General features: G+C 46.0%; 1 protein-coding gene across 1 annotated transcript; it reads left to right on the forward strand.

Moving 5' to 3' along the window:
- The first annotated feature begins 2,761 nt into the window (after nucleotides 1-2,761).
- Nucleotides 2,762-4,551, forward strand: LOC123038900 (probable cystathionine gamma-synthase 2). Its single transcript, XM_044462291.1, has 5 exons — nucleotides 2,762-3,379; nucleotides 3,474-3,677; nucleotides 3,810-3,896; nucleotides 3,995-4,317; nucleotides 4,428-4,551. Exons 1-5 carry the CDS (start codon nucleotides 2,762-2,764, stop codon nucleotides 4,549-4,551), a joined length of 1,356 nt encoding a protein of 451 aa, XP_044318226.1.
- Nucleotides 4,552-13,520: the final 8,969 nt, after the last annotated feature.

Raw genomic sequence — 13,520 nt, forward strand, 5'->3', positions numbered from 1 at the left:
GAAGATCATCCTCGAGTTCAACGCACCCTTCCACCGATCAAGCAACGGGTTGCCGTTGCGTCGCCCCTTCCGGCCGCAGCGCTTGGGGATAGATTTGCCCAAGTGCCGAGGAAGCCATGCATGATCACGCACCAATTCTAATTGCATTGGAGGACGTCTCCGACTTCTACCTCGACACCACTGCACCCATGACTGACTCGGCGCCTCCTTGTGACCGCGGCTTCCCGGCGAGTTCCTCGACACTGGCCTCCCCGACACGACATCGACCATGGTGTTCTTCGCACGGCTACCTCGACCACGGCTACACCGCCCTACGCTCTCGCTACCTTGACATAGGCACAAAGGGCTATCACCTCGCTTGAGTAGCTCGTTGGCTTCCTCTATAGTTAACGCGTCCGCGACGCGACACCGTCCATGAAACTCCTGCTACGACTGCGCGGGGGGGGGGGGGGGGGGGTGTCAGCCCGTCGGCTAGTATTCTCTCCAATCTGACCGTCTGCGATGCTCCTGTTGTTCGCAACGCTACCGCTACGACTCCGGGGGGATGTTAGAGAATATTTGGGATACATGTGTTTGGTAGTCTAGGATTTCTAATCCGTCTTATACCTTATCTCTAGGAGAGGTGTCTTGCCTTTCAAATCTTGTACTCAATATATACTCGCCCTCGAGGCTCAATAATACATCCATCATATTTCGTCAATCCTTCTCTCTCCCTTCAAACACATTGGAAGGCGTCACACAACAAGCCAAAATACTTTGCTTACAAGTAGCATTAGACCCGAAATACAGAGGTCCAGATTAAATTGTTAGTCGTGCAACAAGTGAACAGCCACGCGTTTATTTGTTGCCAGCATAACACCCTTGCTTTGCCAAGGAAAAAATAGATATAGGAACATTCTTTATAGAGGCGGCGGCCGAGCTGATCCCTGCGGTTGGCACGTCGATAACCAATGGGAGAAAGGAGTCGATGGACCGGGCGCTGCCGGTGCTTCACCGGACTGTTACAACTCTCACGATGTGTCGATCAAGAGGGATGAAGCACTCGCTCTGTATGATGTGTGTTGTGCGGAAGTGCATGATCATATCCTGACACAGACGCTTGGAGAAGATACCTTAGTTTTTATTCAACCAACAGGAACGGCTTCTAGCAATATATTCAAATATTTTCGAGACAAAAAAAGGTTTGTGACCTTGGCTTCACCTTGAGTAAGACTATGCCAAAACCGCTGGCAGTTTCTCTAATGGAAATCGACCGGAACAAACCCCTCTTGTTTCACAGAAATAAAAGTGTCCAAAGGTATCTCACACCAGTATCAGCTGAGTATGCATGCCTTGATTTCCATTTGATGAGGCCCATTCTAATGTATAAAACGGACTGAGATTCGAGTTATGCCCGGCACGCATGCGCAACATTGGTTAGATATTGTGTATGACATGGTCCAAGGGCATCTCTAACCGATCCTCTATAACCGGTTAGAGGAGTGAAAATTTGATTTTACTTCCCTAACCGGCACCTAGCCGATCCCCAATCGGCGCTAGTGGAGGATAAATTATCTTCAGCCACGCGCCACGCCTCCCTATATTTACTCCGTAGCTCGGCGTCCGAGTAAAAAATCTCCTCTCCTCCTCTGGCTCCCCCGCCCTACTCCCGCGCCGCATCTATGCTGGCGCCGCGCCTCCCACCCCCCGCCGGCCACTGCCTGCCACCGTGGACGCTCTGTAGGCTCCGCCATGGTTCTTGACCACCAAGATTTGTGCCTCTGCGACCTGTTGCCGGCGCACAGCCGCTAGATCTGCGCCTGTCGCCGCTGCCGCCAGATCTGGCGCTTCCGGAGGCCGGCTACTGCACCTTGACATCGATCAGATGGGTACCAGACCGCATAGCCCCGGCAACGTCTCCGCGCCACATGCATGTAATGACTCCGCCTCTAGCCGCTTGAATCTCTCTCTTCGGCGGTTCGCCGGCAAAGACACACCCGGGCTCGGCGCTGGCCTAGCGGCTCGTTGGCTCACCTTTGCCGGTCATAAGTGTAATGACCTCCCACGGCAGGTGGTGCCTAGATGGGTGTTCTTCAAGTGCAAAAAAGATGGGAATATGTGCTTCTTTTGATTCAGTTGTTCACCGCTCGCCAACACAATTTTGGTAGCTCATTGTTTTCTCAAATTTGTTTGTAAGATGGATACCAGTTTTGGTATTAGGAAGAAGATTACATCTATCTATTGATATCGTGGAATTCATAGATACTCGTGCACTCGTTGGTAGAATAGAGGCTAGAGATGAGACTAGATGAAGCAACGTCATATTTTTTGGAATCAAAGAAGAAAGAAGTGTGCAAACTCGAGAAGGTAATAGAGAGTATCAACAATGAAGACATAGAGAAGATATTAATCCAACTAGTGGGAGCAATTATGGAAGTTAGATATTTTTTAAAGTGTCAAATTGTGGTTCTTATTTTTTTGGTCTTGCTTTCGTAGAGAAGAATTGGTGAATTATGTACTCCAATGTATCAAAATGTCGTTGAATGAAATAAAGAAGCAAATAAATGTGTTCCAACTACTGAAAATGAAATGCAAATGAAAAAAAATACTCTGCTATATATAAGGTAATGGTTAGGTCTGGTGAAAAGTTAGTGGAGCAAAAATACTTCTTTAAGGGTTTACTTCGCCGGATACTCCGCTATTTCTAGAGGATGAGTTAGAAATGCCCTAAGGGTTGTATCCAGGAACCACCTCCAAAACCGTTTTCTATACCGGTGGTCTCATGCCTAGGTTTCCATTTGATGCGCCGCTGTTACTTCCTTATAGATCCTACTGCACTGGTTTTGTTTGTTCCCTCAAATCTAGCAAGGTATCCGCGAAAGCCAAACAAACCGAGCAGCAGGATGACCCCGGTGTCATTGCTGCCGCCACGGCTCCGAAGCGAGATGCTACTCTCTCAGACGAGACCCTGGCAGTTCACGCCGGGGAGAAGATGGGGAAGAACGGCGCCATGGACACAGACTCAATCGCGACACCTATCGTGAGCGGCACGACGCACTGGTTCAAGAGCTCGCACGACCTCATCGCGTTCAAGGAAGGCCGGCGCCACAGCTTCGAGTACGGCCGCTACGGCAACCCCACTGTGAAGGTCCTGGAGGACAAGATCAGCGCGCTGGAGAGGGCCGAGTCGACGCTTGTCACATCCTCAGGCATGAACGCCATCGTCGCCACGCTGCTCGCGCTCGTACCGCCCGGCGCCGGCCACGTGGTGACCACGACCGAGTGCTACAGCGAGGCGCGCGCCTTCATCGGTGACAAGCTCTCAAAGATGGGCATCAAGGTGACATTCATCGAGCTGAATGACATGGAGACGCTCAAGGACGTTCTTGACCAGGGCGACGTAAGTTAATTTCCATAACACATATATAATCAAGGGATCCATATGCATGTATGTTAATTTTTTCTGACTCTTGGGATGCTTGGCCATGATGCAGGTGACACTCTTCTACACTGACTGTCCGACAAACCCCCACCTCAAGTGCATCGACATTAAGCTCGTCGCGGAGCTGTGTCACCACAAAGGGGCTCTGGTGTGCATCGACAGCACCCTTGCCTCGCCCATGAATCAGAAGCCACTCACCATCGGGGCCGATATCGTCGTGCACTCTGCCACAAAGTACATTGCCGGCCATCACGACGTGAGTACCTACACTAGATCACATGTATTTTCGTAGATCGTACAATTACACTGCCATTTTGCTCCTCTACTTCCATGGTCACTAGTAGTGTCTATATAGTTTAATACTTATCATCATGTTATTCCATTTCAGGTCATTGCAGGATGCATCAGCGGCTCGGATGCGCTCATCTCTAGGATACGTGCGTGGAATCACGACCTCGGCGGTGCCATTAGTCCGGTATGTAGTATATACTAATTGTGGTGCATATGTTAACACTCATTCTTATTCAAGAAACTAGAAAGCTTACCACTTGCATTGGAACTGAATTACTGCAGGACGCAGCCTACATGATCATACGCGGCCTCAAGACGATGGCACTTCGCGTGGAAACACAAAACCACACTACATTGCGCATGGCGCGCTTGCTCGAGAACCATCCCAAGATTGAGCGGGTGTACTACCCTGGACTCATCAGCAGCCCATGGCACCACATCGCCAAGAGCCAAATGACCGGTTGCGGTGGCGTCATCAGCTTTGAGGTGGCATCAGACCTGCATGGCGTCATGAGGTTCATCGACGCATTGGAGATACCCTTCATCGCAACCTTACTTGGCGGGTGTGAGAGCCTCGTGCAGCAGTCGGCAGTCATGTCCTTCTGGTACGTGGCGCTCTAGGGTTCCTCTCGTTTGCATCTTAGAGGATGATTCACACTATATATATTTATGGTCGACATTTTGACTTATATTGCATGGATTGTGTATTTATCAGGGGGAAGAGTGATGAGGAGAAGGCCAAGAATGGGATCAAGGACAACTTGGTGAGGTTTAGCTTTGGGATTGAGAAGTTTGAGGATCTCAGGGATGATATTCTCCAAGCCCTGGAGAAGATTTAGGATTATTCTTGATCACTAATTAATAGTGTAACAATTTTGACAAGCTAGCTATGTAGAAACCCTTTTTGTGCATATGGCAGGTAGTCAAATTGTGCTGAAATCCTAAGCAAAGGTAATTAGAGTGTGCTCTTTTATTTCTTGAAGGAAGAACATCAAATTTGATGATAAGAAATATGTGCTTTGGGCCATATGTAATTGAAAGAAGTTCAAATATACAAAACTTCACTTTCATGTTTCACTATTACAGCCATGTCAATCACTTTTATACGGGTAAAAAAACATTGTTTCCCATAGTGTCAACGCTGATTAGGGTAGATCACTCGGTAGGGTATCCCGGCATGGTCAATAGATCGAGGAGAAACATGAGACATGTTTATATAGGTTCGGGCCCTCCTTGCGAGGAAAAACATACTCATGCTCATGTATATTGTGATTGTTGTTGTTGAATTGAGAGATTGTAATTGTGTCTATCGATTAGCTCCGCCCTGGCTTATGTTTAAGATACTGTGGACCATAGGGTTACACGACCTAGCCGGCTACATCTATGGAGGGGAGTCTTGCATCACTCTGGCTTCCTTGTCTTGGATAATAAGGCCTTCAGAGAGTTCCTTCTACAGGGCCCTTGGACCGGCAAGATGGCCTGGGGTGAAAATTGATCTAGGAGGCCTCAGACCAACCTACTTGGACCAGAAATTATAAGGTGAGGTACCACTAGGCTATAACACCATAAGTAGCCCCTGGACCAGTCTTCAAGCTTGGCAAACTCCTCATCGGCACTGATCTAAAACACTACCTTCTCACTTGCCAAGGTTCAAATTGGTTCTTCGAAGCTCCCTTAACAGTACGTCGTCAATCACCTATAGCCGGACTGCTCCCGAATTTGGATGAACCACTCAAAATGACATGTGGAGGCCCCACCTAGGCCACATCCCATCTCACGGCGGTGTGTGCCTTGATCTCCTCGAGAATTAACAACAACCCCTAGATCCTCATGCACTTTAAGAGGTATTAATGGGGATGTGAAGGGATTTCCTACCACGTGGAGGGGCTTTGCTGCCGCCGTTCCTCCGTCCATTCACTTACAAAGAGGGGATTAACGAAGGAAAGCCTTTATGTGCCAGCCCCTTTTCCTCTTCTTCTTCCTCGCGCACCTACTCCATGCTCTGCTGCACCGCTGCTCCATGGCTCCCAAGTCCAAGCATCCGATGAGGGACGACAAGATCGCCGGCATGGGAAAAGCACCACAACTGCCAAGGCCAAGGAGAAGGTGTCGTTATTGACCAAGGGCTAATAGATGCCATGCACCATCACTGGCACTATGTTGTTGCATCTTGTTAACATCGGCTGCTTCTTGCAACCTACGGTCGCAATTACCTATTCATTGGTGATCAAGATGGCGAACAGTTGCGTCTTCGCGGAGAACGTGCCCAAGTCGTAGGATTACAAACGGGTTAGCTTCATCCCTTTCTTCCTCTGTGGTCTTAGTTACCCAATCCATTTCTTTTACTATGGTATTCTCCAATTTTAATGCCTGCAAATGCACCACCTCACTCCCGACTCTAGCTTGCACATCGCGTGCTTTATTAATCTCTGTGAGTGCTTCCTCAACGTCGAGCTTCACTTTCACATGTGGAGGAAGTGGTTCCAAGTTAAACACCAGACCGACGTGAACGAGACTTGTGAGTGTGGAAGGGTTGTCATATGTAAGCAGTCTGGATCTGGGCACTTTGAAACAACATTTTTGGGGATAATGTGGTCTACCACTGAGCCAATTGCTGTCAAAGTAGCCAAAATGAGCCTGTTGCAAAGCCCGTTTAGAGGCCACCCCCATAGGTGAAGACACTATGCCAGGAGATGAAGAAGACACCCCATCCTGTACACCTTCCCAATCACCGCCTATGTATGGGCACGCGCCCAGAACCGCCCTTGGGTCACTATAATTTTTACCTATGCAATCTAGGCTTAGCTCTTAACGTCTAGACGTGCATTGGTGTATGCATGTTAATTGTCTATAATTTCATACACGGTTACACACACAACAAGACGAGATGAACTAGCTAATTAAATTCTAAGGGAAAAGCAACTCTATTAACCAAGTAGCAGACATCGGTCATATTGTTCTGGTATACAATGCATAATGCGTGTTTGAACACTATTTCCATCTTGAGATGTTGAATCGGTAAATCCGACTGCACAAACTTTTGGAAAGAACTTTTTAAAGCGTGCGGCATGACTCCACCTTGGGGTGGTTAAGCCTCAGGTTCATGCATGTGCATACATGCTTGTTTCTGGCGTGTGACCGAGTTTGATGGGTGATTCTTGGACCCTATCAAAGAACGTGTTATTGATTAAATTAGTTAACGTGTATGGACTGCACAAAACTAATATTCTCAATTTGCTAAACTTGTTCACGGTTCACTTTGACTATGCAGCGACCAATTGTTCTAGCCGGCGGCGGCTAGGTGTTTACATTCCTTGTACCAAAAAGTGTCAACATGCATAAAAGACATCAACTGTAGGTAAAATAATCCAAATGGGTAATACAATAGTTGGTTAGTAAGAATTATTGGGTGGCCCTCACAGATCTAATAACTACAGCCTAGTGTGTACAATGAAAATGTACACATGGACCGTAGCTCAAATGATATTCAAATTTTGAGAGTTTGCTACCTGCTTTGACATTTTTCATGTGATGCACCTCTCTTTGTATCGTACGCACTAGTAGGTATACCGTACTAGGTAGTTCATTGGATTGTGTTAATATTTGATGCCATCTATTCCTATTATCAATTTTTTATTTTGCTTACCAAGTTATAGGAAACTATGGACCTTTTCTCGCAGCTCCATGGCAGAGGATATTCCAAACCCAGACCAGAATAACAAGTCAATAGGTGAATAAGGTACCACTATCATCAAACGCGTGAGATTGATGGTCCGGAGAAAATTAAGGCCCAGTGACTCAAACCAAGTGTATACAATGAAAACGTACACATGTACTGTAGCTCAAATCATATTCAAACTTTGTGATTTCACTAGCTGCTTTCACATTTATCATCTGAAAGGACATGTGGTGCCCTCATGTGTGGTTTTGGTAATTGATGACATTCTATATGGACTAATGGTTGCATTGAGTTATATTTGAGGTATTTGTCCATAGGTATTTCTTGAAGTCCATGTGTTGGTTTCTAGGATTTTATAAGTTGATCAAGGTGCTATTAAGGAATTATCCAAAGGTTGGTCATGTGAGTGTTGAGCTTATTGCAAGCATGTCTTGAAGAAGAAGATTGTCTGATAATTCATGTTTACCTTCAAGACATCATCCAAATGAAGAGAGTTGGAAAGATTCAAGGTTGATCAAGACTATGTACAAAGAGTGAATCAAGTTGATCAACTCACAAAGCGTGCAAGATGTACCAAGAGGGATCAAGTGATCCCATGGTATGATAAGCATTGTCCATTACGCTTTTTGAACTAACCCATGGTCTACGTGAGAGTTCTATGTGGGGTTAGGTACGTTTCCATGGGCTTGCGTCAAGAGGAAGGTATCATACAACCCATGGAGAGGATGACATCAAATGGTGATCATCATCAAGATTGCGGTGTGTAAGTTCTAGTGGAGCATCATGAAGAGATCACATCCTTGATGCTGGCCGTCCATTATGGTGACAATGGACTTGTGAAGATGTGCCATGGAGTGGCTCACGCATAGTGGAGTATGGGGCAGCAATCTACTAGTCTTCATCAAGCTAACGCAATCAAGAAAGGTGGTACAAGTTGAGGAGGTCAAGATCTTCATCATCTATCTCAAATGGAGTATGCTCAACGCAAAGGTTTGTCCTTTGATATGTTTTCTATTTTACCGGCCAAATGGTGTTATTTGGGAGACCGAATTATAGGATCGATAGCTGTACTATCAAGAGGGCTCTCGAGTGAGTAGCTTATTCGTATCATTCGAAGAGAGCTCAAACCTTTGCATCCTTGGCATCATATTTCTTGATTCTTGTTAGGATTTTCTATTTTTGAGGTTTTAGATCTTGTGGTTACCTTCATGACAAGCTCTAGTAAATCTAAAACTGATTTCCTATGCATCTTCTTTTGCGTTTCGGTGTTGGAGTTTTTACCGGTCTTATTTGAGAAAGGGTTCTCACCATTTTATTTTGGGTATTTTCTCAATTGCTATTTATTGATATTTCTATCTAGATTGTGTTAGACCTTGTCTTTAGCATTCCAACAAACTTGGTTTCATCAAATTCAGAGTTCGTTTGCAAAAGTTGTGACCATTTCAATTTTACCGGTCCCGCTCTCTCTACCTACTACGGGTGTCCGGGGTCCTTGACCCCCGGGTTCCCGGGGTCACCCAAGCCCCTCCTTAGACACCTCCCTAATGGGTCTGGGTGCCCGGGGTCTCGTACCCCCGGGTGCTCGGGGTCATCCAGGCCGCTCCCTCACTTCCTCTCCACTTTCTCTGTCCGGTGCGGGTACGCGGGGTTTGGGGCCCTGGGTGCCCGACCCCTCCCCACCACCTCCTCGTCCCTCCCTGCCTGGTGCAAATGCCCGGGGTTTGGGGCCCCCAGGTGCCTGGCCAATCCCAGCAGCCCCTCTCGGCCTACCCCGGGTGCCCGGTCCCCCTGCCCTGTTGCTTTACTTGTATGTCCGGGTGCCCGGGGTTGTATGTCGTTTTTGTCTGTTGGGTGTCTAGGTGCCCTTTTGTCCGGGTGCCCGGGTTGGTGGCTGTGTGCAACAGCCACATTTTCCTTGGGGGTATTTACACCCCCTTCTTCCACCTTCAACCTTAATCCTCTTGCAAGCTTTTTTCCCCCACCATGGTTGACCTCTTGGAGCTTGCTATCTCTCAATCCCTCCATGGATTCTTGCTAGTTTTGGCGAAAAGAGAGAGGAGATCTAGATCCATATTTCCACCAATCGTTTTCTCCTCTATGTGAGGGGAACCCCTTGGATCTAGATCTTGGAGTTCTTGGTGTTCTCCTTCTTGTTCTTCCTCTCTTTTTCCTCCATACACTACAAAAAAATACACTTCTGTGATGATACGTGTTTGTCACAGTAGGTCGCGTTTTCTGTCATGTATGTACATTCATGACGATTTTATGACAGAATCAAGATAGTCATACATGTGCTGTCATAGAAGTGTTCCATGACATTACCAAAATTATCATCACGGAAGTGTCCACTTCCATGACGATAAATCGCGCGTCACAGAAGTGCTTTCGTCAAGGGTGACCGACACGTGGCATCCACCGTAACGGAACGCCGTTAAGCTATCGGGTCGGATTTTGGATCCGATAACCCGTTAACAGCCCTGACCAATGGGAAATTTCCACGTGTAAAATTCTGATTGGCCGAAGGGAACACCTGTCAGCTCGTCAGTGGGCCATATGTCGCCCGTCCACTGGAGGGGACATGCCTATGATACGTCGACACGTGGCTCGGCCCAACAGAGGCCCATATAGGTTAAAAAGGCCGGCCCAGTCAAAGGCCCGTAGTACTTAATCAGGTACTAGTGGGCTAGCCCAATAACGGCCTCCTTAATAGAGGCCCATTTATGGCCCGAAGCCAGATCTGGTCCGTTAATTTTTCGCCTAATATTTGGCCCCGTTTACGGCCCGAAGCCAGATCTGGCCCGTTAATTGTTCGCCCAATATTTGGGTCCATTTGCGTCCCGAAGCCAGATCTGGCCCATTAATTGTTTGCTGAATATTTGGGCCCAACTACAGCCCAGGGACTTTCGGCCTGTTAGAGGCCTGATGTAGACATGGGCCAATTTCAGCCCGGTGTGTCTTTCAGCCTAGGAATGGCCTGTGCTACCCATGGGCCATATATGGTCCGACGGGACATCAGGCCCACTAACGGCCCGTGCTAAAGGTGGCAACAGTTAAGCCCAACATGACTTTGGGCCTGCTAAAGACATGTCGCGTAATTCGGCCCGTTGATGCCTGTACTAAGCTTTCGGCCTCTTAAAGGCCCATGATATCAGTGGGCCAACTAAGACCCGAGATGTGTTTCGGCCTGGTAACGACCCGTTAGCTAGCTGGGCCCAAAAAGGCCCGAACTACATTTCGTCCTGCTGAAGGCCCGTCGACGACTAGTGAAAATTGAGGGCCAACATGCATTTTGGTCTGCTAAAGGCCCGTGGTTTCATCTCGGCCGTAACAGGACAGTACAATATTCAGCCTGTTAATGGCCCAATGCTACCTGGGCCAAACTAAGCGCTGGGTCGACAAAAGGCCCAACTAAAATATAGGCCGGCGTAAGTTTGGGCCTGGCGCAATGTGTGAAGGCCCCAATCATTCGGGCTCAAGATAGATGCAGGCCGGCCCAATTGTGGCCCGCTAAAAACCTGGCCCGTTAGAGTCAAATGTTTCGGCCCGGTCGACTACATCTGATTTTTTTTAAAACTAGTAGGAATTAAGAACAAACCTACTCTATACAATAAAGAAATTATGGCATAGTAACTAAGAATAAACCTACACTATACAATAGAGAAGTTAAGGTATATTACATCCACGGGGCATCAAAGTTCACCACCAGTGATCATAAACCACAACGAAGAAGCAGATTACAAAAACTGGGCACCATTGCAACATAACAAAATAATACTGAACCGAGACCACTTCCAAGACAGTTCAAGAAAGGTTAGCCTTGCGTAGGAACTGCTGAGCAAGGCTGTGAGACCGGCCTAGCATGTCGGTCATAGCTTCCAGGTGTAGCCGTTTAGCGATGAGAATCTCATTGGTGTTCTCTACAATCTTTCTTAGAGATAGGACTTCAAGTCGAAGTTGAGTTGCAGAATGCCTTTCTGCTAGAACTTGGGACTGAAGAAGTCAAACTGATTCAGACAACGAATTCTGTGAGCTTGTCTGACTGTTAGTCTCAAGTAACTTGAACACTGCATCAGGACAAGTCTTTGGGGTTGTCTCGCTATCTTCAAGATGTTTTGCCTTCTTTGCTGCAATATATGTTGGGTTTGTCTCATAGCCTTCAGCAGACTTGTGCATACCATCAGGCATATCACCCTGAAACAAAGCATAGAGATGACAGGTTTTGCACGTGTATAAACAAAGATGATAACTGTGCTGTCAATTTTATCCAATTTCAAATTAGAAAATAAAAAGTAAGTTCAAAATATCAATAGCATAATTTGGCATTGTTCATAATGCGGGGAGCTTCACCACACTATTAGATTACCATGTCAACATAACAAGCATAGATGAAGGGCAAAGAAAATCATTGTATCTATTTTGGATAATGTGCATGGCATGTTGTTCATATCATCAGCCACATTAGTAATATAAAACAGGAGATGACAAGGTGCAAACGTGGGCTGCTTCACCACACACTGGATTATAGATCCACAAAAACAAGCATACATATAGGGAGTATTAAGTAATGTGCATGGTATGAATAAGGAATTTGGTTTTACAAGTAAAACTTAGAACTTACGGTTCTTGCAAACATGTATTTTGGTAGAAACAGCAAACTAAACAGCAGTAAACGATAGGGAGTATGAGCAAATTAAACAGCAGTTGAGGATAAAGGCTTTAGAAGGACTAGCTTACATTAATAGGTAACACCGGCTTTATAATGCCCTTCTCCATGTCAAGGGAAGGATAACTCAAGAATTTCAGCACAAAATCTTCTTCATAAGCATTGCCTGTACTCTACATTTTGTAGAGAGTAATTATAGATATGATAATACTGGAAGGGATAGAGGATAATGAAGATAAGATCCAGACTGATACTACATAATCAACTAGAAATCCCTGGAAGTACAAGCGTTACAGGACAAAATGTACTGACAAGACGAATGGGCTACACTTCTGCACTGGCATTGTCTGTGTATTCTACTTGTTGGTAAGATTAAATATACATCTGATCTTTTTTAGTAAATGGTGGGCGAGGGAGATAAGATGAAGAATGCTACAAAATGAACCAATCCCTCTTCCCATAGTACAAGAGTGTTTTGAACACTGGTGTACTGTACAAAACGTTCTTATATTATGGGACGGAGGGAGTAGCTGTTAATATAAGTACAGTGATAGACCACATTCAGTCCTTAATTACAAGAGGACTGCAGAGCTAAACCTCTTCAAAATCATTGGGTTGATTCTAAATTTATGTAAGAGTCCATATGGATCTTATAATGTCCACCAAATGGACGATTACGAGGCTAACATGTGCAGTGATGCTACATAATCAAACAGCTATGAAAGTAAGTATGGTCACACAGCGCAAGAGGTACTCACAAGAGTAATGCAGTGTGCACTATAGTTGCGAGATTCTGTGGTCCCTTGAGAATGAATGTTCTTCTGCTAACAGTTTTCGTACAAGTGAGATATTAAGGCAAATGCAGAAATGTAGTTCAAATTGTGATGTGATATCATAGACAGTACCTTACGCTGTAGCTGAGACCAATGTGTAACAAGATTATTCAAGTCACCGTCGGATAAATGTTGCACCGGAGACTTTACAGAAATTTTGTTCAGAGGCTTGCCATCGAAGTGCGCTTGCCTCAGGTAGGAACGATACTTCATCAACGAGTGCTTGAAAAGCGCAACCAACCCTTTCTCATCATCACAATCCAGTTTGCTCCTCGCCTATTTAAACGAATAAAATCTTGTGTCTTCTGTCAGCAGAAACATATGCAGTAATGACCATGAATAACATTAGTACATTACTTACGCGTAAGTTGCAGAGGAAGACTGGAAATTGTTCTGTGTCTGCGGTATAATCTTTCCATGAAGGAAAGATGGGCACAAAGTTCCTGACAACAACATAAGCTTCGTCTTCTAAACTGGGAAGAAATGGAATAGGGGTCTTATTTGCTGTAATTGGGGCTCTCTCTGGTTCGAAAAGGGATTTGGCAACTGGATTTGGTGTACTCTTTGCTGGAATGGGGGTTTTGCGCCGTACAGCTGGTGCTATGTCAACTGGCATAATCATACTGTTTGCAG

The sequence above is a fragment of the Triticum aestivum genome, chromosome 2B (genome assembly GCF_018294505.1).
Source record: "Triticum aestivum cultivar Chinese Spring chromosome 2B, IWGSC CS RefSeq v2.1, whole genome shotgun sequence".
Lineage (NCBI taxonomy): Eukaryota > Viridiplantae > Streptophyta > Magnoliopsida > Poales > Poaceae > Triticum > Triticum aestivum.

Excerpts from the sequence above, each read along its gene's own strand:
- LOC123038900 (XM_044462291.1), top strand. The coding sequence starts at position 2,762 with ATGCCTAGGTTTCCATTTGATGCGCCGCTGTTACTTCCTTATAGATCC. Across the intron at positions 3,897-3,994 it reads TCGGCGGTGCCATTAGTCCG|GACGCAGCCTACATGATCAT; the intron begins GTATGTAGTATA and ends GAATTACTGCAG. Across the intron at positions 4,318-4,427 it reads TCGGCAGTCATGTCCTTCTG|GGGGAAGAGTGATGAGGAGA; the intron begins GTACGTGGCGCT and ends TGTATTTATCAG.